The sequence below is a fragment of the Meriones unguiculatus genome, chromosome 10 (assembly GCF_030254825.1).
Source record: "Meriones unguiculatus strain TT.TT164.6M chromosome 10, Bangor_MerUng_6.1, whole genome shotgun sequence".
Classification (NCBI taxonomy): domain Eukaryota; kingdom Metazoa; phylum Chordata; class Mammalia; order Rodentia; family Muridae; genus Meriones; species Meriones unguiculatus.
Window position 1 is genome coordinate 120,862,453 of NC_083358.1, and position 21,607 is coordinate 120,884,059.

At 39.7% G+C, this 21,607-nt stretch overlaps 1 protein-coding gene across 11 annotated transcripts in view; it reads left to right on the top strand.

Moving 5' to 3' along the window:
- The window catches only part of Inpp4b (inositol polyphosphate-4-phosphatase type II B), a 796,958-nt gene that overhangs the window by 440,528 nt on the left and 334,823 nt on the right, over window positions 1-21,607 (top strand). For all 11 annotated transcript variants that reach the window (XM_060393235.1, XM_060393232.1, XM_060393233.1 and 8 more), the window contains one exon: window positions 1,544-1,660. In XM_060393235.1, the coding sequence (XP_060249218.1) occupies window positions 1,544-1,660 (117 nt within the window). The remainder of the gene's footprint in view (window positions 1-1,543; window positions 1,661-21,607) is intronic.

The window sequence follows — 21,607 nt, forward strand, 5'->3', positions numbered from 1 at the left end:
CTCAAGTCCTCCAGCTTCTCTCTTGTCTGTCTTAGGCTTGTGAGCCTCCACTGTTCAGAAGGAGGAGTGTCTCTGCAGGAACTTGGGCAGTCTGCTCTAGTCTTGGCTGGCTTGGCTCTCTGGCTGCCCTGAAGCAGGGGGTGGAATAGATGAATCAGACTGCACTGGAGCGGCTTCTATTATGGGACTGACCTAAATCCTGTGTGCAGCGCTGCATTTTCCCCTGTGCTTAGCCCTGACTCTGCTTCCTTCCTCTGACGCCCTGCACGCACCGCTGCATCTCCCACCTCTATGGAACTGGACTCTACCCCTTGCATGCAGCCAGCCCCGCATCTGCCCCCTGGATACACCCCTGAATCTGCCCTTCGGAGGCTTTAGGTTCTGACAATGGTCCAATGCATAGTTAGCCTGTAGTTAGATTAAAAGTAGTCTTTCTCAAAGAAAGGCAGCTTGACTGATATTATCAAGTCTTTTCTTAGTGAAAACACTTCAGGTATTATTGGAACTTAGTTACTTTTTCTTTTGAACACTGTCAAATTTTAAAGTAACTTGGGTGCTTATGGTTTTGTGCCAATACCTCATTATTCTTCTGTGACAAAACACACACATCCTAAAATTTATTATAATCAATCTAAAAGCAATTTATGTTGTTCACATTGAGACTTTTATGTAGAATATACACACTTTTTTTAGATGTTTCATTTTTTTAGATGTCTTAAATGTGTCTGACATAGAACCAAGAAAAAGAACATGTTTCTTTTTGAAGAAAAGAATGAAAGAATGTGTGAATGAGTGAATGACTACCACAGGCTTTCAGACACTTTGGTAGACTGGGGTTTATTGAACTTTTAAAGCATTTTCAAATATATTTGATAGTGTGTGTATGTCTAAAATGTGATGTTAGATATCATCTTTCTAACAGTAACTTTTGAGAGAGTGAAATGTCTTGGGGACCATATTCCAAGCAATAATTTTATTTTCTTGATGTATCATGTTTAAAGTTCTTCTCATTTGTTTGCAAGTTGGTCTGTTAAACATCTAAAAGCAATCACACACATTTATTCAGGATAGCTTTCAGTTGAACCAGAACAAGGAAAAAACAAACAAACAAACATTTTTTAAAGGATAGCAGAGTATACCCCAATGGTTTGCGAAGACAGCTTCATTCAATTTGGTGAGGCAGCATCTTAGATCATTTGTCTAAATAATAAATGTATAATCATTATATTTTGTATATAGCTTTAAATGGGCTGGCAACTTGAACTAAAGAGAGGTTCTGAATATAATTTTTATAAACAAGGTGTTTTTCAAGAGTTCTTAGTTACTTAAAGAAATGCAAGTTCATCTAGTCAGTAGGCCTCAGCACAATGGGGTCCTGGGCTCATGACCCACAAGAAACACTTGGCTCTTTAGATCTCTTTTAAGAACTATTTCCTAGAAAAGCAGACAGAGACACACTCCCTGTGTTCCCATTTGTTCCTGCGTGCTGCCGGCTACAGTTGCTGCCTTAATGAATCCAAGTTTTCTACTTATACTGTTTCAGGGAACAAAAGACCCACTGTTCTTGACGGGTGTCACATTCCCATCTGAGTACCCCATCTATGAAGAGACTAGAATAAAGCTGACAGTCTATGATGTCAAGGATAAGTCTCACGACACTGTAAGTACTTGAACTTCTTTATCTGGGAATAGGGAAAGGGCTTCATGCTTTGCCAAGCTGTGGGACTCTGGGTGCTAACAGCATTTTTAAAGAGGGCTGTTTGTACTGTTGTCTAATGCGTGTACTCATTTGACTTGTTACCAAAATGGAAATTGGTTAGTATCAAAAGCTTGCTGAACAGACAGATCTATCTCTTTTTTAAAAAGGCTAATTTGATCCCTTGGCTTATTTTTTGCTTTAATTTTAAGCTGATTGGGTAATATTTTGGGGTGAAAGTAAGTGTTAAAGAATTACAGATTAAAGAAGTGTTCAATTTTTTTTTAGATGTTGTAATTACTAAAAACTAGAGATTGATGCTTCTCCACTCTCACTATTTATCTTTTGTTGTCAAATGAGTTTTCTCTTCTGGCTAGGCACATAGGTGCCCTGACACTGTCTGTGGAAATGTTTCTTATAACTCCCAAACAGGTAGTGATGTTGCTCAGAGACACAGAGAAGAGGGCATACCAGCCTTCCCCTCCAAGTACCTGTGATAAGGTGAAGGTGTATGTGTTTTTAGGGCAGCAGAACGGTGGGATTTTAATAGCCAAAAGTGAAGCATAAGGCAAGGAAGAGTTGTGATGGCAGCTCTCCCGGCAGATTCCAAGGAGGGTTTTGGTTGATGCCAAGGGAGGCAAACAGGATTGAACAACCACACAGGGGAAAATGTAGCTGACTCTACTCTATGCAGTGTGGATAGAGGGAAATGCACATGCCGCTCACTGGTGAGGTTATTTACTAGAGAAACATATGAATACAATGAGGGATTTATACACCTCAGAAAAGGGGCTCAACTCTCCTAAGTTGTGGAAGCAATGCCCAAGCACACATACAGCGCGGGCACAGACTAGAAATTGCCACAGTCTTTTGTAGTCTGTAAGGGAGAGAGTTAAATGCCTGGGCGTCTGGATTTGTTTCACCTATCAGCTTTGTGACTAAGAGAGCGTATTTTCTGTATCTGTTTCTCCTTATATGTTTCCCTTGAGGGCCTACTGTAAGGACTAAATGAGTAAATGCATATAAACTGTTGAGGGTCCAGCATATATGGAGACACAGCAGCTGCAAACTACTATTACTGTAGTTATTGTTTTGCTAGTTGCCTCATAGCTACTAATAATAAGTAAAAGCCAAATTAAAGTTTAATGAACAAAGTAATTTTCTGTATTTAGTAACTTTCTTCTTTTCTAAAAGACTACATTTTTAATTGAAATAGAATTCTAGTTCAGCTGTCATGTGAACATGGTTTCAAAGCTAACCACTCTACACTGGATGCCCAGTAAGGGGGCTCATCCCTGGGAGAGACTAATTCTCTTTCTCCCAGAAGTCATTAGGTACCTAAAGTTTTTTGTCTAGGAGTGAGACCCTTCAAAATTCCCCCACCCCTATGTTGCCAGGTCCATTGATATTGACATTTTCAGGTCGTGTTTATGCAGACAGTTCTAAGACAGACTGTTCCGCAGCAGACTTCCTGGTAGTCTGAGTTTTACAATCTTTTCTTCCTATCTTCTGCATAGTATGTAAGCTCAAGCAAAGGCAAGAATTTAGAGCATTTTTTTCCGTTCTATTTTCTTGGGAGTTTGTGTGTGTGTGTGTAGGGGTGTGTGTGTGTAGTGTTTTCCATTTTTATTTTCTTGGTTAAGAGTATAATGTGAGAAAAAGAAGACTGTGCAGGGATCCACTAGGCCTAATGGATTATGCATAAAATCTCCAACTGTTTTCCCCCTCCCCACAAACTTCTGTCAAACAAGAGGAAAATGGCTGGGAAATCATCCGGTGAGGAGGAATGAGAGGAGAGCTGGTGCTGATGGATGGTGAGAGGCCAGGATAGCACTGTGCAGAGAAATAATAAGCAGAGGATGTGATGGAGGACCAGGAAAGAAGGCAGAAGAGGCGGATTGGGGTGTATAACACACACAATTAAAGTGAATCCTTCACCAGCCCCGTGGCACACACAGAAAAGACAGAGATTGGGAAAGGGTAGAGTTTTAGGAACACCGTGCCTCAGAAATGCAGGTTTGCCCCTCCCCCAAAGCCATGGTTGCTAAACTTTTAGCAATATTTTGTTGTCTTGATGACAAAACATGTAACAGAAGCAATTAAGGGAAGAAAGGTTTTCTTTGACTCACTGTTCAGGCATACTGTCTATCAGGCCTGGGAAGGAAGGCATAGCCAGCCAGAGGGGCAAGCAGCTTGGTCCAAGGTGGCAAGAGCCTGCAGCATGGCTCTTTTATATCTTGTCATATCAGGAGACAGAGAGAGAGAGACAGACAGAGAGACAGACAGAGAGAGAGACAGAGAGAGAGAGACAGAGAGAGAGACAGAGAGCCCTTCCTAGTGGACTTTGCCTATAAGCTCGGGTACATGTCCAAGATGTTCCACAACCCCAGGAACAGCGACACTGATTGAAGACAAGGTGTTCAGACACTTGAACCCAGGGTTTACATTCACCACTGAAACCTTAACACAACTACTCAACTACTCAACGTGTCTTAACCTCCTGCAGTCTCCTCCTCTCCAATACAAAAATCAGCCGTATCAACACTGGCTACAAATTTATTGCTTCCTGTGTTCTCTGCCCCGGGTGGATTAGCGTTAGTACAGATTAGTCCCTAGACCAAATTAGCCAGTTTTCTTTGTCTGTGATTTCTGCCTTGGCTTTTTCAGAACATTCAGTCTAAAATCCCCCATGTTTTGTTTACTTATCAGTTACACATTTGGTTAGCTTTAGGTCTGGAAACCAACTATGTTCATTCCTTCTGTGATCGGCATTGTTATCATGTGTAGGTGTTGGGTGAGCTGGAAGTCCTTGCTGCGGAATAAGATTTTAGGAGCTTGAACATGCTTCAGAGATGCAGCTGGCTCTCCTTCAAGAAATGTTAATTAAAGCATAACCTGTTCCTTAAAATAGCTGGTGATGGAAGAGTAAACAGAAACACAGTTCATTAATATTCTAATAGTACCTGTGGATCCATGCAATCTTACATTTCTTTCTCCATCTCTTCAGGTTGTCTTTGGGGTGGGGAGAGGAAGTAGGTGGCTTAAAGTACAACTTCTAAGTACTTAACAACCTAAGAGCTTTAGATCCTAATACTTCTAAAGCAAAAGGAATGAGGCTCAATTTGTGCATGATTGCTGATTTTACTCATAAACTTTAAAGTATTTTAACTTTTTGATTCCAGAAAGTCTTTAAGCATATTGAACCCAGAATAATTAGATCTTTTTATTGGTTAAATGCTAGTTGTCTGAGGCCATTGACTTGGTTGTTTGGTTCTTCCTATGAAGTTTCTCATTGTTCAGAGCTAAGCAGTTAGATAAATGTGGCAGTTCTCTGCTTTATGTTGCCTTGTAAATATGTTACAGTGTTAGATGCTACCAGAGAGAAAAGGTGACATTTTCTCAGTGCACACAATGCACATATCACACTGTCACTTAGCTGTTCTCCTTCTAGTCTTTGGAACAACTGGACCTGAGATTGATTATCAGGGGCTTCCTCGGAAATAATCTTTCTAACAGATGTGAGGAGTCTAACTGTTGCTTCAGAATTACTGTTCCTCCATCACATGCTTCATAGTCCCCTGTGTGGTGACACTGCCCTCTGGGACAGACAGACAGACAGACAGACAGACAGGTACTGGTAGGCTAAGGGTGGAGGAGGAAGACAGGATGTGTCAAGATCATTATCAAGATATCATAACAGTTTGGTTCATCCTTCATTATATATATTTAAAAAAAAATACCTTTTCAGGATGGGCTGCTCAAATACCCTGCTTCATGGTAGGGTTTAAAACCTGAGGCAGAAGCAGTTGATTTCCTGGGGCTGTGTTCTGGTCATGTGCAGCATGTAAAATCTCCTGGGATCTGAAACTTAAACTGATGCATTTCTCACAATGTTATTTATGATATTTGGCCCCAGGGACAAGCAGGGAAGTGGAGTCTTTCGTATTACTGTGGAAACTTCTGAGCAAGGAGAAACTGTGGCAAAGGATATTAGTATCAAAATTTGTTTCTCTCCTCTTTCCCATGCAAGTTGGGGTGTTGGGAGATACTGGGCAAAGTTTCTTCAGCCCTGGCTGAGGAAGGCTCTCCAATCAGCTAGCATTTGATTATCAGAATATTGCTTTTGCCTGTGGTTGAATTTTGAATTTCTGCTCTATTTTGCAGAAGTACACATTGACCTTCTTTTTGCTCTAGGGATAAATAATCCTTTGCTCTATCTGCCACCAAATTAGTTCATAATATAAAATCTGGTGTGGACACTGGACTATCCCTGGCTGAGGAGCTATAGCCTACAACACTTAAAACCTCCAGTTACTGCTATGACGTCCCACTAGAACCTTACAAAAAATCATCCGTATCAACACTGGCTACAAATTTATTGCTTCCTGTGTTCTCTGCCCTGGGTGGATTAGTGTTAGTACAGATTAGTCCCTAGATCAAATTAGCCAGTTTTCTTTGTCTGTGATTTCTGCCTTGGCTTTTTCAGAACATTCAGTCTAAATAGTTAAGATACAAGATCTGTTATCAGGGAAAGTCATGGTGTGGTGGGAGACAGAAGGCCACTGAGATAATCTGCCGCTAAAGCTCTACCAAGTGCTCCAAGCACGCTTCTTTTCATTTACACAGTTTAAGTGTGTAAGTATTTCAGTGTGCTGTCATTGTGGCCACTCTGAAGAGGCAGCCGGGTCTAGTGGACTCCAGAAGATGCTGGAGATCTTTCCGTTCTCCAGGCTCTGCTTCAGTGCGGTGACACGTGCCCTGCTGGTAAGCCCTCCTTCACTCTAAGCCCCATGGGATACTTTTACTTCAGTAGATGTGCTAAGAACAATTAATATAGGGCTTAAAAGTTTATCATTACAAACGGAAATAAGTGTTCACCAACAAGCTATAACCCAAATTTTAAGCACTTTTAAGTCAAATATAACCAAATATATTTGTCCGAATATACTGTATAATGGAGTGGCTAACAACCATCATAAAGAAAATAATAGTGGTTTAGACTATTAATGAAATTTCTAAGTTTATGGCATAAACTTATGGCTTTGTTCCTTTCACCTTGTTTTTGTTTGTTTGTTTATGTTTTATGTGACCTTTCAAGCACACTTTCTCTCAGCTCTGGCCTTTGGGCAAGTATAGGTTACAGTGGAAGATAGCGATCCACACATGTGTTCATATTCTTCAGTGTGCTACTCTTTCTAAAAGTGTTTGCCTCTTTCTACCTGATGAAAACTGGCATGCATCTAGAAATGGGATGCTTATTTTAAATTACTGTATAATTTACATATAATAACATGATGGATATGGAATGATGAGTTGATTAGCTATATATGCCCACATGACTCCTGCCCAAGATAGGATGTGAACCATTCCATTTATTCCAGAGATTTTCCTTGTGCCTTTATGCAGTTGAGTGATATCCCACACAAACTCAGACAATTACTGTCTCATATAGGTATTTCATTTATTCTTGAAGATTATGTGATTAAAATAGTATGGTATGTTTCATTTACTGACTAATGACTTTTGCTTAACTTAATGTGCAGATTTATTCATTTGGTGTATGAATCAATCACCCTTTTTCATTGCTGAATTGAATGCTGTTTGTGACAGGCCGTAATTTATTTATTCATCTCTTTATTGATAGACATTTAAGTTGCTCCTAGCATTTGACAATGATGAATAAAACATCAAATATCTATGTTTTTGACTTTTTAATTCTCTTGGATATATGTTGGGGAGTGTAATTGTCAGATCATAGGGCAGATTCATGATTACCTTTCCTAAGACAATGAAGTTATCCCATGCCTCAGTTTTTCCTTTTTACCTGATATAGCTATTTTTCATTTAGCAGAATTTTATGAATTGAACTTCCTGATTACTAATTACGTTTAAGTCTTTATGCTTATTGAACATTTTTATTAGTGAAGTTTACAAGTTTTTTGCCTATTTTTTATAGTTTACTTTGATCATTATTTCTGAGAATTCTTTGTATTTTTTGGACACAAATGTTTTTGTTGAATGGGTGTGCTACAAGGTTTCTTCAGTCTATGATCTAATAATTTCCTTAAGGATGTATATGAGAAGCTTTCTATTTTCTGAGGAGAAATGGAGAAGTAATTAGGGGAGTGTTGGGGTCAGGGGGTGTGACTGGGAGGAAAGGAAGGAGGGGAAGCAGAGGTTGGGATGTAAACAAATAAAAATTTTTAAGATGAGTTTTTCTTCTTAGTAAGGTTAATGGCTCTGTTTAGAAATTGTAATAGGAACACTGAAGCTCTCCATATTAAAAAGACTTTGTGTTCAACATGGCACTTTAAAGTACAGTCTCAATGTACAAACAATTTCTAAAAACTATTTATCTTGCATAATGAGAGTTTAGGGCCAAGAAGTAGAGGTCCTTAATCACACTAGCCCTGTCCCCTGCACCATCCAATGGTTCTGAGTTTGCCAACTGTAAACTCTGTGTGCAAGTCGAATCAACAGTGTTTGTCTGCATGAGACTGCCATATTTCACTTAAAACAATATTCTCAAGGTTTATCCATGTTATCTTTGTGTGGCTCTCCTGCTTTCTTAAGGCTAAATACTGCTCAGTCACATGTGCTTACTATATTTTCTTTATCTGCTTGCTTGTATATATGGGTTGGTTCTCTTTTCTCACAATCATGAATAGCACCACAATGACACTGATGTGCAAATAACTCTTGGAAATCCTGATTGTAATGATTTTGGATAAATACACACAAATACAATTGCTGTATTATATTAATTTTTAATGTGTCTGTGGAAGAGTCCAGAAAGGGCCTAATAATCCCTAGATTTCTTTTAATCTTTGTTGGATGTTACTTCATTTTTCTGAAAAGTTTGTGTGGTATGTGTGACTTCTTAGTGTCATATGGTGTGACAGTCTCTCTCACCAGTTTACACCTTAACTTTTCTCCAGTCTGCCTTCCCACCTCTTTCTTTTGTTCCCCCTTTTCTGCAACATATGTGTCAAGTACATTCTGCCCTAGCTTGCTTTGTAACTGCTTTGTGGTCCCCCTCAGATTCCTAGTCTCCCTGACTCCCATCTCACACAGAGCTACTTCTAGATCACCCCTTCAAGGATTTTATTAGTTTCTTTTCCTATTTTTGTTTTTGTTTTGGACTTCCATAAAAGAACAGAGGATATTCACTGCCATCCTCTCATTTTCCACAATAAGATTCTGCTGCCTGAGTAGAGCAAGGCTGGCTCTTTGCAGTGGAACATGAAAACATGTTTACTAAGGGACTGAAAACAAAATATTTGAGCCCTGATACTGTAAAACTAGCAAAGGAAAGTTGCCATTCCTGGAATTACTCTGCTTAACTTAGGCTAGGAGAGGCAAGTTCCCAGTCTGTTTGGAAAGATGAACAGCTTTATTGCTGTTGATCTCTTGAGGACAGTAGCATTATATAAACAGCATCTACTGATGCCGCATCTCTGTACAGCATTCAGCTACACTGTTGTCTTGGTTGTTTACTGTTGTAGAGTAATATGGGTACTGGGACGTTTTATTGTTTTATGTATTCGCTATAAAAGAGCATTTGGAAGACTGAGGGTGCTATTGGAGGTTCACAGATTGAGCCTGTCCTATCCTCAGACTGGAATCATGCCTACTCATTTCTAATTTGAAGAGAGCCTACTTGGGAGTTTAGGAATATTTCTGATCTCTCATGACAAGGAAATAGGATTTTAGGGGTGAGCTTTGACGTGGACCACATGTTCACGTGAGTGACGTTCCCTCTTTCATTTTTGGGATGGGGTCGTGATGCCTAAGGTCGCACCAAGGGCGACAGTCAAGAAAAGCAAACAATCAACCTCTGAGCTACAGCTCCTGGTATGAGTTGTTGTTTCAAAACCCCTGTGGTTGCTGCACTATACTAGAAATCACTGCTACATGAACAGTGTTATGTACCAGTGACTTGGTAAATATACTGGGGAAAATATAATAATTTTCAAGTGTGTTTTGTAAATGCTACATAAGTTGAATACCAAAACCTGATGAGTGTTTATAGACTTATGACCAAATTGAAGTTAAAAATATAGGAATAAAATTGCAAATACACTAGTATATCCTACAGTTTATCTAATGAGAATGCATAAACCTGAACCAACGAAGTTACCTTAGGAAAGCAAGAGTAACTCAGTACCACCTCCTCTGTCATTTTGGCCCATATTGTTAATAACTGAAGAAGAAAATTTGGTGCAAATGAGACATGTAATAGTGTGTATTTGCTAAAGTGATAAATGGGTTATAAGAACACAAAATAAATACCAATAAGGTCTAATAAATCTTTTAAATACTTAAATAGGAAAATCCATTATATACTAAACTAACTAAATAATAGTATAGCTAACATTATTAAGCATTTCTTGGAAGGTATTAGCAATGAAAAAATATAATGTGTGGATGCAAGTGGGAAACACTCTCTCTAATCTGATAGAAATACCAAGATGCTTCAAGAGACTTTAACAAAAAAAAACCAATATTATTATTTGGTAAGATCGATGCTATAATTGATTGGTTAGAAACTGTGTTAGTTACTGCTCTATTGCTGAGGAGACCCCACGCCCAACGCTCTCTCTTAGAAAAGAGAGCGTTGAATGGGCCTTAGTTACAGTTGGGTTAGTCCATGATCATCATGGCAGGAAGCAGACAAGCAATGCCACTAGAGCAGTAGCTGAGAACTTTATATTGTGATCCACATTCAACAGGTATTGGGGAAGGGAGGGAGGGAAGAGAGGTGGGGGGGGCTGGATGGGCTTTTAAACCTCAAAGCCCACCCCCAGTGGTACACATCCACTAACAAGGCCATACCTCTTAATTTTTCCCAAACAGTTACGCTTCCCTGTGACTAAGCCTTCAAACATGTGAATGTATGGGGTCCATTCTCAGTCAAGCCACCACATGGACATTCATAAAGTAGTAGCATCTTCTTTAATAGTGTTAATTTCTTTAATAGCATTAATTACCTAAAACAGTATATCTCATGGAGGATATGATCTTTTCAAATGTGGAATATATGTTTAAACAGAAAATCAAGTAGAAATTTCCTTAAGTTAAACTTATAAATGTAATGTGGTTTTAAAAGAATTTTCAAAAGTTCCTTTATGTTTAAAGTGATATAAGAGGGCTGGAGAGATGGCCCAGAGGTTAAGAGCACTGTCTGTTCTTTCAGAGGTCCTGAGTTCAATTCCCAGCAACTGCATGGTGGCTCACAACCATCTATAATGTAATCTAATCCAGTCTTCTGGCTTGCAGGCATACATGCAGGCAGAACATTTTATATGTAATAAATAAATAAATTTGGGCTAGAAAGATGGCTCAAAGGTTAAGAGCACTGGCTGCTCTTCCAAAGGTCCTGAGTTCAATTGCCAGAAACCATTTGGTGGCTCACAACCATCTATAATGAGATCTGGTGCCTTCTTCTGGTGTGCATGCAGACAGAACACTACACATAATAAATAAATCTTTAAAAAAAATAAAGTGATATAAGTTAGATAACATTTTTAGTTTATGGGGTGAAAAAAATCAATGTCAGAATTGCCAAGGATATTTTTAAACATAGTAATAACAATTACCTTCTCAGGTATGAAAATATAATATTAAAAGGATTGCAATTAAATTTGTGTGATGTCACAGAAACATACAAACAGAGACATAAAGCCTATTTGATCCAGAAATTGACTACAGGACACATGCTATTTTAATATGGTTGGAACAGCATTAATTCATCAAGTAAATGATGGAGGAGGATTTCACAAAATAAATTGATATGGTAACTAATTATGTGAAAGAAAATTATGAAGTCATTATGTTCCATAGGAAAACATACGTTTCAATAGATTTACAGTTAAAAAAAGCTGAAAGAAGATATTGTACAGAAGTCTGGGGCAAGAGGAACTTTCTGAAGAATGGTGCTTCCAGAAGGTGTGTATGGCTATTCATGACTTGATGGTAATCTAAGTTTTATATATATAAAAATGTGCATAAAAAAGAAATAAAATAGATGAAGAAAATTATTGAATTTGAAGCCAAAGACTTAATCTATAATATGAAAATTACTATATGACAAATATAATGAAAATTGGCCAAAGAATTGAAGAGACAGTCTTCAGAAAAGTTAAGTCAGAAAAATATTCCCATGTTCTTTGGTTAGAAACACAAACTTAGGAAAGTAATGTGATTCCTATGTCACAAGACTGAAGCATTTTGAAGACCATCTCTAGCAGGACTGTAACAAAAGTGTATTCTTTTATAATGCTGATGGAATGTTTTTTTTTTTCATTTTCAAAACGTTATTTATGGGATCTTTTCAAATAAAAGGTTAGTACACATTTGATTCAGCAATATTACTCCTTGTCATCAGCCCTGTAGGACTGAAACACCAAGACCTAAGAGTACATGCAATTGCTCATAATGAACATTCTGTGAGGAGTCTGGCTGACCACAGTCACTGGGGAAATGTGTGTAAACTGAGGTACAGACACCCAACAGGACATCATAAAGGCCTTTGTAAAAAAAAGGACAGAATGCACATGGTATATACTTACTTATAAGTAGATATTAGACATACTAAAATCTGTATACCTAAAGAAGCTAAGCAGGAAGGAGGACCTGGGTAAGATGTTCAATCCTCATTCTGAAAGGCAAATGGGATAGACATCAGAAGAGGGAGAATACAAGGAACAAGACAGGAGCCTACCCACAAAGGATCTCTGAAAGACTCTACCCAGCAGGGTTTCAAAGCAGATACTGATGCTCATAGCCAAACTTTGGGCAGAGTTCAGGGAATCTTATGAAAGAAGTGGGAGATAGAAAGACCTGAGTTTCTGGGACAGGAGCTCCACAAGGAGACCATCAGAACCAAAATATCTGGGCCCAGGAGTCTTTTCTGAGACTGATACTCCAACCAAGGACCATGCATGCAGCTAACCTAAAACCTCTGCACAGATGTAGCCCATGGCAGCTCAGTCTCCAAGTGGGTTCCTTTGTTAGGGGAACAGGGGCTGTCTCTGACATGAACTCAGTGGCTCTCTCTTGAGGTGGTAAGCAGCCTTACCAGGTCACAGAGGAAGACAATGCAGCCAGTCCTGATGAGACCTGATAGGCTAGGGTAAGAGGGAAAGTGAGGAGGACCTCCCCTATCAGTGGACTAGGGGAGGGGCATGGGAGGATAAGAGGGAGGGGAGGGCAGGATTGGGAGGAGGTGAGGGAGGGCACTACAGCTGGGATACCAAGAATACATTTTAATAAATAAAAAATAAAAAGATAAAATGACACTTCCTGAAACATGTGAAAACTCTGACCTATGTAGGAGAAGTTCACCGGGCTGTCGGATATCACATAGAAACTGGACTTCTCATGCTTGTAGAGTCAGTAAGCTATTATTCATTCATGTTTGCACCTGGACCTCACATCAATCGAGTGCTAATTAAATCATCTGGTCCCTGACTAACCTCTGAGTTCCATGAGTGAAACTGGAGCCCTGATCTGAAAGAGCTCATTTCTACTTTATGTTCTTTTCCTCTAGTCTGGACTCTGCCCTCCTCTGCTTAGCTTCAAGTTTGCTTCAGCTGTTGCCACTTGCCTGGAGGCTTAGCCCTTATTGTCTATCTGATCATCAGTGGTGTGTGTATCTACCCTGCAGCCCTTTGACACAGCTGTCTCTGAGGGTGGATGTTTAGTAAGCTCGCCATTTGTTGGCCGTGAACCCTTGAACAGCCCAAATGTGAGCACTGGGGAAATATGTCTTGTATTAGATTCCTACTAATGCTTGGCTTTGCAAAACTGAAGTGAGATGCATTGCCAAAATATTTCTTCTGTCTTGAAAGGAGCAGCAGTTAGTTATTCAAAAGCTTTCAAAGCTCTGGCTAGGCATAGTTTTTAATTACTGCAAGTTTATATACACAGCACAGTGAGAAAAAAAAAGTTCTAAAGAAACATAGGCTTTTCTGGGAGTCATTTGAATGGAATGATAATTGCAACCACCTTAGGTTGAAGTGAAAATTATTTTTAAATGAATGGAAAAGCCACGTGTGCATCAAGAGGAGGTGATGGTCCACACTGATTAATATTAAGGGGCATCTGTTTCCTCATCACAAAGACTTTGTTCTCATCTTGTCATGGTTTTGGTTTTTTGAGTTGTCCTGCTTTAAGTCTAACTGTCTTTTAAGGTATGCTCATAGAGGAGGTCTCTAAGAGTGCTGTGCTGGCATGACTTACTGTATGACAGTCCTAAGGAATTCAGTGTGAGTTTACAATGGGATTAGTCTTGACTACAAACTGTAGAAATAATTCTGAACCCTGAAGAAACTTGCTTTTGGAAGGTGCCATACAGATTTATTTAACTAGATATGCAGCTTATTATTTTTATATTGCATGTAGATTTTTTTTAAATTGCCAGTTGAGATTTTTTGAAGAAAGTATTGATAGACATAATGTATTCAACTATGACTTCACTCTGCTTCCACTTAGAATTTGAAAAAACTGTTTTAGCTGGTACAGTTGCTTGTCATTCTCAGATTTTGGCTGAGATGTGGTGGAAGGTTCAGTGCTGTTCCCTCGGGCCCCAGAACAACAAAGAGACCTAGGTAGGGCCTTATCTTAGAAACTCTAGACTGTAGTGGTTCATACCTACACACAAATTTAAGTATAACTCTGTACTTAAATATTCACAAGTTGGTGTGTGTGTGTGTGTGGTGTTAGTTACAGCTTTAAAATTTTAATCCAAGGCTCAAGTTCCATTAGCTGAAAAAAAGATCAAGATATACTTGGAAATGTTATTCAGAGAATTACAATGTTCTTTCCAGTTCTACAAAGAACTGTTTCCAGTTCTTGCAGCCTACAGGCAGGGCATGCCTTTTAGATGGAGTGTCCTTGCCTTCTTCTCCTATCTTCAACATATATATGAGTTACATATTTACTACTTCCTGTAACCTAAGAAAGTATCAGAGGAAGATGATACCAATAAAGATGGACAACTGTAGTGTCCGGTTGGCACTCTCCCATAGTGCGGGTCTCTAGTTGGGCAAGGCGTTGGTTGGACATTCCCTCAATCTTTCTTTATCCCTGCATATCTTGTAGGCAGGGTAAATTTTGGGTCGATGTTTTTGTAGGTGGGTTGGTGTTCCCCTCCCTCTGCTAGGATACTTGTCTAGTTAGAGGGTCTCCTCTTTCATCTCTATGGCTATGCTACTAGAAGTCTTTGCCTGAGTCACCCTCATTTCTTCCCAGGATCTTACCCTGACTTAAGTCTCCAGCTTGTCTCAGAGATGAGCTCACCCTCAGTTTTTCTTTTCTCTACAGGCATCTGTCCTCTTGCCCCCACTTTCCCCAGGTCCAATCTCTACCCTCATATCTCTCTATACCCCATCTCCTACCTTGCTCCCACTCTTCAGTCACTACCTCTGCCTATTCTGTTTCCCCTTCTGAGTGAGATTTATGCATCCTCCCTTGGATTCTCCTTGTTACTTGTCTTTTTTGGTTTTGTGTCTTGTAGTATGTTTAGCCTGTATTATATAGCTAAAACTTACTTATAAGTGAGTACATAGCATGTGTGTCTTTCTGGGTCTGGATTATGTAACTCAGAATGATTTTTTTTTAGTTCTTTCCATTTGCCTGCAAATTTCATGATTTCTTTGTTTTAATACCTGAGTAGTAGTCTATTTTGCAAATGTGCACAATTTCTTTATCCATTCTTTTGTTGAGGGACATCTTTTTCCAGATTCTGTTTCCAGAACCCTTTTCCATCTTGTTTCCAGAATCTGGCTATTACGAATAAGGCTGCTATGAGCATAGTTGAGCAAGTGTCCTTGTTGTGTGGTGGAGCGTCTTTTGGATATATGCCCAAGAGTGATATAGCTACTCAGCTAAGTCTGTAGACAGGACCCTATGACAGTTGTCCTCTGAAAGGCAGTGCCAGCAGTGCCTCAAAACAGATGCTGAGACTCACAGCTAAACATTAGGTGATGTCTTGGGGGTCTTGTGGAAGAGTAAGAGGAAAAAGAAAAGGACCTGGAGATGACAGGAACTCCACAAGAAGACCAACAGGGCCAACTAACCAGGAGCCACAGTGACTTGATGAGGCTGAAGCATCAACCAAAGACCATGCATGGACTAGACCTAGGCCCCCTATAAAATATAGCCAATGGGCAACTTAGGCTTCATGTGGGTCCTCAAGTAAGGGAAACAGGGACTGCATCTGACACAGACTTTCCTGCCAGCTCTTTGATCACTTCTCCCTGGTGGTACTGCCTTCCCAGGCCACAGGGGAGAGGGACAGGCTCAGTTCTGATGTGACTTGACAAGCTGGGGTGGACAAGAAGAGATGTTCCTCTTTTCAGAGGAATAGGTGACAGGAAAGAAAGGAGAGAGTGAGGGAGGGGCTGGGAGGCAAGGTGGGATGGGGCTACAACCAGGATGTAAAATTAATAAAAATAAATGAATTTTAAAAACAAAATTAAATTAAAAATGAATAACCATATAAAGAAGGATTTTGAAACGCCACCAAGGGATTTAAGAACAAAGGTCTGAACAGTATGGAGATAAAGCAAACATATAGAGAACAACTAGATCAAGAATATGTCACAGTTTAGATCAAGGTTACAATGCTTTATACCTCTTCATAGATTCCTTTACAAACGATGGTATCTTGAGAGTTGAAGACAGTTTATGCTAGTGTCTCTAGTCTCAGAGCTGCTACAGTTGGTGTGGATGACAGAGCTCAACCTCTACTTTCATGAAGTGGAGACTTCAATACTTGCACTGTCAATGACTGGAAGGAAAATGTAAAACTCCTGCAAAGTTGCTTTAGGAAAGCAGAGTGCAATGGGAATACCAGTGCTTGTCATATGCTGCATATTTTGCACCCAAGGGTTCATCTTTGAGTGACATGGTATAAGTCTTAGAGAAGACTAGATGGTGCCAAACTCCATCAGGTTAACTGTCTCTGCTGCGTACTCTTCAGCCTGATACTTCTCTGCATTCTTGCTGGGTAATGGGTGGCTGGTCCAGCTCTGTATGATGCTTCAGTGCCAGGTCACTTGATATCTGTGAAGGGATATGAACAAAACATTTTTTTTCTAAAATTTTTTAATTGCTTGGATATTCTGCCTTCTGATACTGTGACATTCATTTCCTGATTGTCCCTTTGTTTTAGAAAGAAAAGGAAAACTGCAAAGTGTGATGACTGTACGTACATTCATGCTCACACTTTCCACTCTAACAAAGTCATCTTGATTCCTTGTTCTCATTTCTATCCCATTGTATTGGGCAGTGCATCTATAGGGCTATTTCCTGAAATGACTTATGAGAAAGAATGAGAGGGACTGAAACACAGCCTTCTTATTCTTGCTGTACTGAACAGAAAGACACCCTGATCCTCTTTCTGTCCCAGTGACCATCCAGTTTGATATTTTGATATGCCATTTCTACTGCAACAAATCAAAGGTCTTTGTAGAATTCTTTGATCTTGGACATGGCATAAAGTAAAAATCAGTGAGAAAATAGTTGTCTATGCTTCTTCTAGCCTTCCTCTGTCTTTTTTTGTTTATAGACATGTGTTAGAAAGAGGGAAAGATTAGCTGAATAGCTCTTGTATAACTCAATCTCATGAAATTCATGAATAGCTCACTAGACTAGATTATTTGAAACAACATCTAAAAATATCATCATGCCCCAAGTTTGCAAAAAGTTTGCTCACTCCTAAAGATTGACCAGTTACACACTCAGAAACATCAAGGATCACTGAAAGGAATAAGTGACATTAATTACATGTTGGACAGTGTCAAGAGGTGGTAATTAATGGTAGATTAAAGGTGTAAGATTATTTTACAGATATGCACTTACTTCACCCTTAATTCTTTTTGGAGCATATCAAAGAGAAGATCAATTAACTGACACGGAACATGGCAGATTAGAAATAATTTGTATACAGAGTATCACATTTGATTCCCACTGGGTCCCCATTATTTCACTTCATAGATGGAACTGGAAACCAAACTTCATTTGCTCCAGGTCATAGTTAATTGTGGTCAGAGTTCAGTGCTGACAGTAAATCCCCTTGACAATAGGAAGTTTTCCAGCAACAGGATTAAAACACACTTAATTTTATTGGTCCTTTCACTTTGAAGGTGGCTTTCCATTTGTTCGCTGCTGAAGATGACCAACCCTTGACTATATGGTCAGAATCTGTCTCTATGTTGAGCCTCCTGAGGCTTTCAGAATTTAAAGACTCTTTAGATGTTTATCCTATTGCCTTGGATGGTTCATGATTCTCTAGAAGCTAGTGGATCTTAGTTCATATGATTTATGCCCCGATTGCCTTTTGAGCATTCATTTCCATTGTGATAAACCTACTTTATATTGCTGTGTAACAGGGACAACAATGACAAATGATGCTCTCCCTGAGGGTGCCCATGGTTTGCCAAGTGCCAGAAGCAAGGTTTAGGCATAGGTGAGCTAGGGGACATCTGAATCTCTTATCCCAGGGCACTGATGTCAGTTAAAATCAGAGGAGTGTGAAAGAAGAGGTACATAGTCCTCAAAGGGGCTTCCTAGGGACTGTATTTGCTGTGTTAGGGTTTAGTTGTATCAGAGTTTTGTAAGTTCCCTTGACTTTTATTCTGTGTAAAATCCTACTATGTATTAAGTATAAAGATGCCACATATATATGGCTCCTTTCTATCAAGTTGATTTTCGTTATGATTAGTTTGATATACAGATGGAAAATCCACGTGGGAAGATCAAAGCAGTCATTGGGCAGTAGATCCAGGGAATGAAGAAATAGTTACAAGACTTGCCTTATATTCTAGAAACATTTGTCTAATAGCTGTATAAGGGTTAGGATTACCCCTACCCCCATGAAGCACACACACACACACACACACACACACACACACACACACACACACCACAGGTCACATGTGGCCATTGCTGATGCTGTCTCAGCCGCGCGCACGTGTGTGTGTGTGTGTGTGTGTGTGTGTGTGAGAGAGAGAGAGAGAGAGAGAGAGAGAGAGAGAGAGAGAGAGAGCATTAGAGATCCAGGATTCTCTTTACCAAGTCACTCCTCTAACCACTTTGACCTCTACTCATTTCCTTCCCCTGCATGGCTGCAAGGCAGGTGCTACACTTCTGGGGCTTTGCGTTCACAAAGTTTTCATTTGCTCACACTCGAGTAGAAAACAGAACCTCCAGCCCCTTCTCCATTCTCGTGAGCCAGGACTGTGCTGCATGTGTCTGTTCTTCTCCTTTGCACTGGGATGTGTGGGGGAAATGCCAAATTGGAATGATTTTGCATTAAGCAAGTAAAAAGTGGGCTTGAAAGAAAGATAAGGGAGGCAGCCTTAGAGAAGTGACCTTGGAAAACGAAAGATTTTTCCAAAAAAGAAAAATAGAGTGAGAGAACAGTCTAAGGTAGATTGAGACATAACGGAACATTGGGAGTTAGGGATGGCCGGGCTCTGTTACAAATGAGGAAGCATATGAAAATAGCAGGAAGGCCAAGAGAGTGCAAGTGAAAACCAAATTAAGATGGAGAGACAGGGATGAACTGCCAGATCTACAGAAATAGGAAGAAGAGAAACAATGAATTTAGTGATTTGATGTCACCGACCTCTTGCAAAATTCTTAAAGAGTAGCTGAGGATAAAAAAGTCTTTCTCATACTAGACCTTCACCTGGGATGATCATAAAGGTGGTTGGGTAAGCTTTATGGAAACCTCCAAACTTTCATTAGAAGTTTTATTTTCACAGAGAAAATTGAAAAACCAGTGTGCACCTAAAGAAAGGATACACATGTGTTTATGGATATACACATATCAACAGAACAGTGCCGAAATATAAACCTGAAAGGGCATTTCAGTGCAAACATATGTAACTCAATTATAAGATGATCAGAGTAAGTGGCCGGTAGTTTATTGGAGGAGGCATGGGTAGTCCTCAAGATTTTTCATGGTCAATGTCATTAATCATTAAGTAGGTACAGATTACAGCCACTAATACCCTTTTCCATCTTTTAGATATTTTATAATTATTTTTATTTTTATTAATTACAGTTTATTCACTTTGTATCTCCCTGTACCGCCCTCCCTCCTCCCCTCCCAATCCCACCCTCCCTGTTTATCACCTGGGCCCCTCTCCCAGTCCACTGATAAGGGAGGTCCTCCTCCCCTTCCCTCTGATCCTAGTCTATCAGGTCTCATCAGGACTACTGGCTGCATTGTCTTCTTCTGTAGCCTGTTAAAAGTGCCACCCCCTCAGGGGGAAGTGATCAAAGAGCAGGCCAATCAGTTCCTGTCAGAGACAGTCCCTGTCCCCATTACTATGGTGCCCACTTGGATACTGAACTGCCATAGGCTACCTCTGTGCAGGGGTTCCAGGCCATCTCCATGAGTGATCCTTGGCTGGAGTATCAGTTTCAGAAAAGACCCCTGTGCCCAGACTTTTTGGATCTGTTGCTCTCCTTGTGGAGCTCCTGTCCTCTCCAGGTCTTACCATCTCCCACTTCTTTCATAAGATTCCCTGCCCTCTGCCCAAAGTTTGGCTATGAGTCTCAGCATCTGCCTCGATACCCTGCAGGGTAGAGCCTTTCAGTGGTCTTCTGTGGTAGTCTCCTGTCCTGTTGCCTGTTTTCTCCCTCCTCTGATGTCCATCCTCTTTGCCTTTCTGAATGGGGATTGAGAGCCAGAATCCTCCTTCCTGATTAGCTTCCTTAGGTATACAAATTTTGTCTCCAGGACTTCTCTGGGTGAGAGGAGAGTCCCCTTGACTAACAAAGACCACAATTACCACTCAAGTCTGTATGACTGAGGTAAGATGTGACAATTCCTGACAAACATCTTTCAGATTTTAAATGAGTTTTAAAACCTGAAACAACCAAATATCATCAGAGACATGAATAATAAGACCTCCTATTTACCATAGGTTGGACTATAAGTTGATAAAATCACTTGTAAACACAGTTTGATGATATAATGGGAAAAAAGTGGAGAGCAGAGTTTTTCAGAGTGTGTACTGTGAAGCTGCCTTGTTTCCAGTTACATGCTGGAGAGAGATGTTTTCAAATAGTTGCACTGGAAACAAGTCCAATAGACTGAACACAGGGTTAGCAGGAGAATTTAGTTACCATTGTTAAGCTATACAACTTAAAAGGTTAAAATGATTTAAGATTTTCAAACTTGGATATATTTTCTTCTTTAAAAAATACCATTTTTCATAAAATTGTTGCTGATTTTTTTCACTGATTTATTTATTGCAGTTAATTCACTTTGTATCCCCACTGTAGCCCCCTCCCTCATCTCCTCCCAATCCCACCCTCCCTCCCTCTTTTCCTCCCGTGCCCTTCCCTGAGTTCACTGATAGGGGAGGTGAATATACTCTCAGGCATCATTTCCAGTTATTATGTTTCATTTTGCTTCTCACCTTTGAAACAGCTAGGCATCATGAACTCTTATGTGTCATGAATTGAAACTTTTTCATGTCTATAACCACTATTCTCAGCTTAACTTATGGAACTGTCCTTGCCTTCCTCTCTGGCTTGACCAGTGCATTTTTATAAATTAAATGTTACATAACTTTGATTTTGTGTTTGGGCTCTTTGTCAAAGCCATTGTTCTGTTCTTGTGTTTCTTATCAACAGCATCTACTACCTTAATATCCTAGTAAGTCTTTATCTGTGACAACACTGATCCCTTGAATTTCTCCTGTAGGAACATTATGGACTCCTTTACTTTCCAATGTAAACACCAGAATCATCATGCACACCTTACATATAGTAAAAGGAACACTGGCAAATGGGCAGTATATTCTATCTGCAAACCAAATTCAGAAGGACTGATATCTTCGTTAAATTGAATCTTCCTATCTTTGAATACAGTAGGCCTCTAAATAT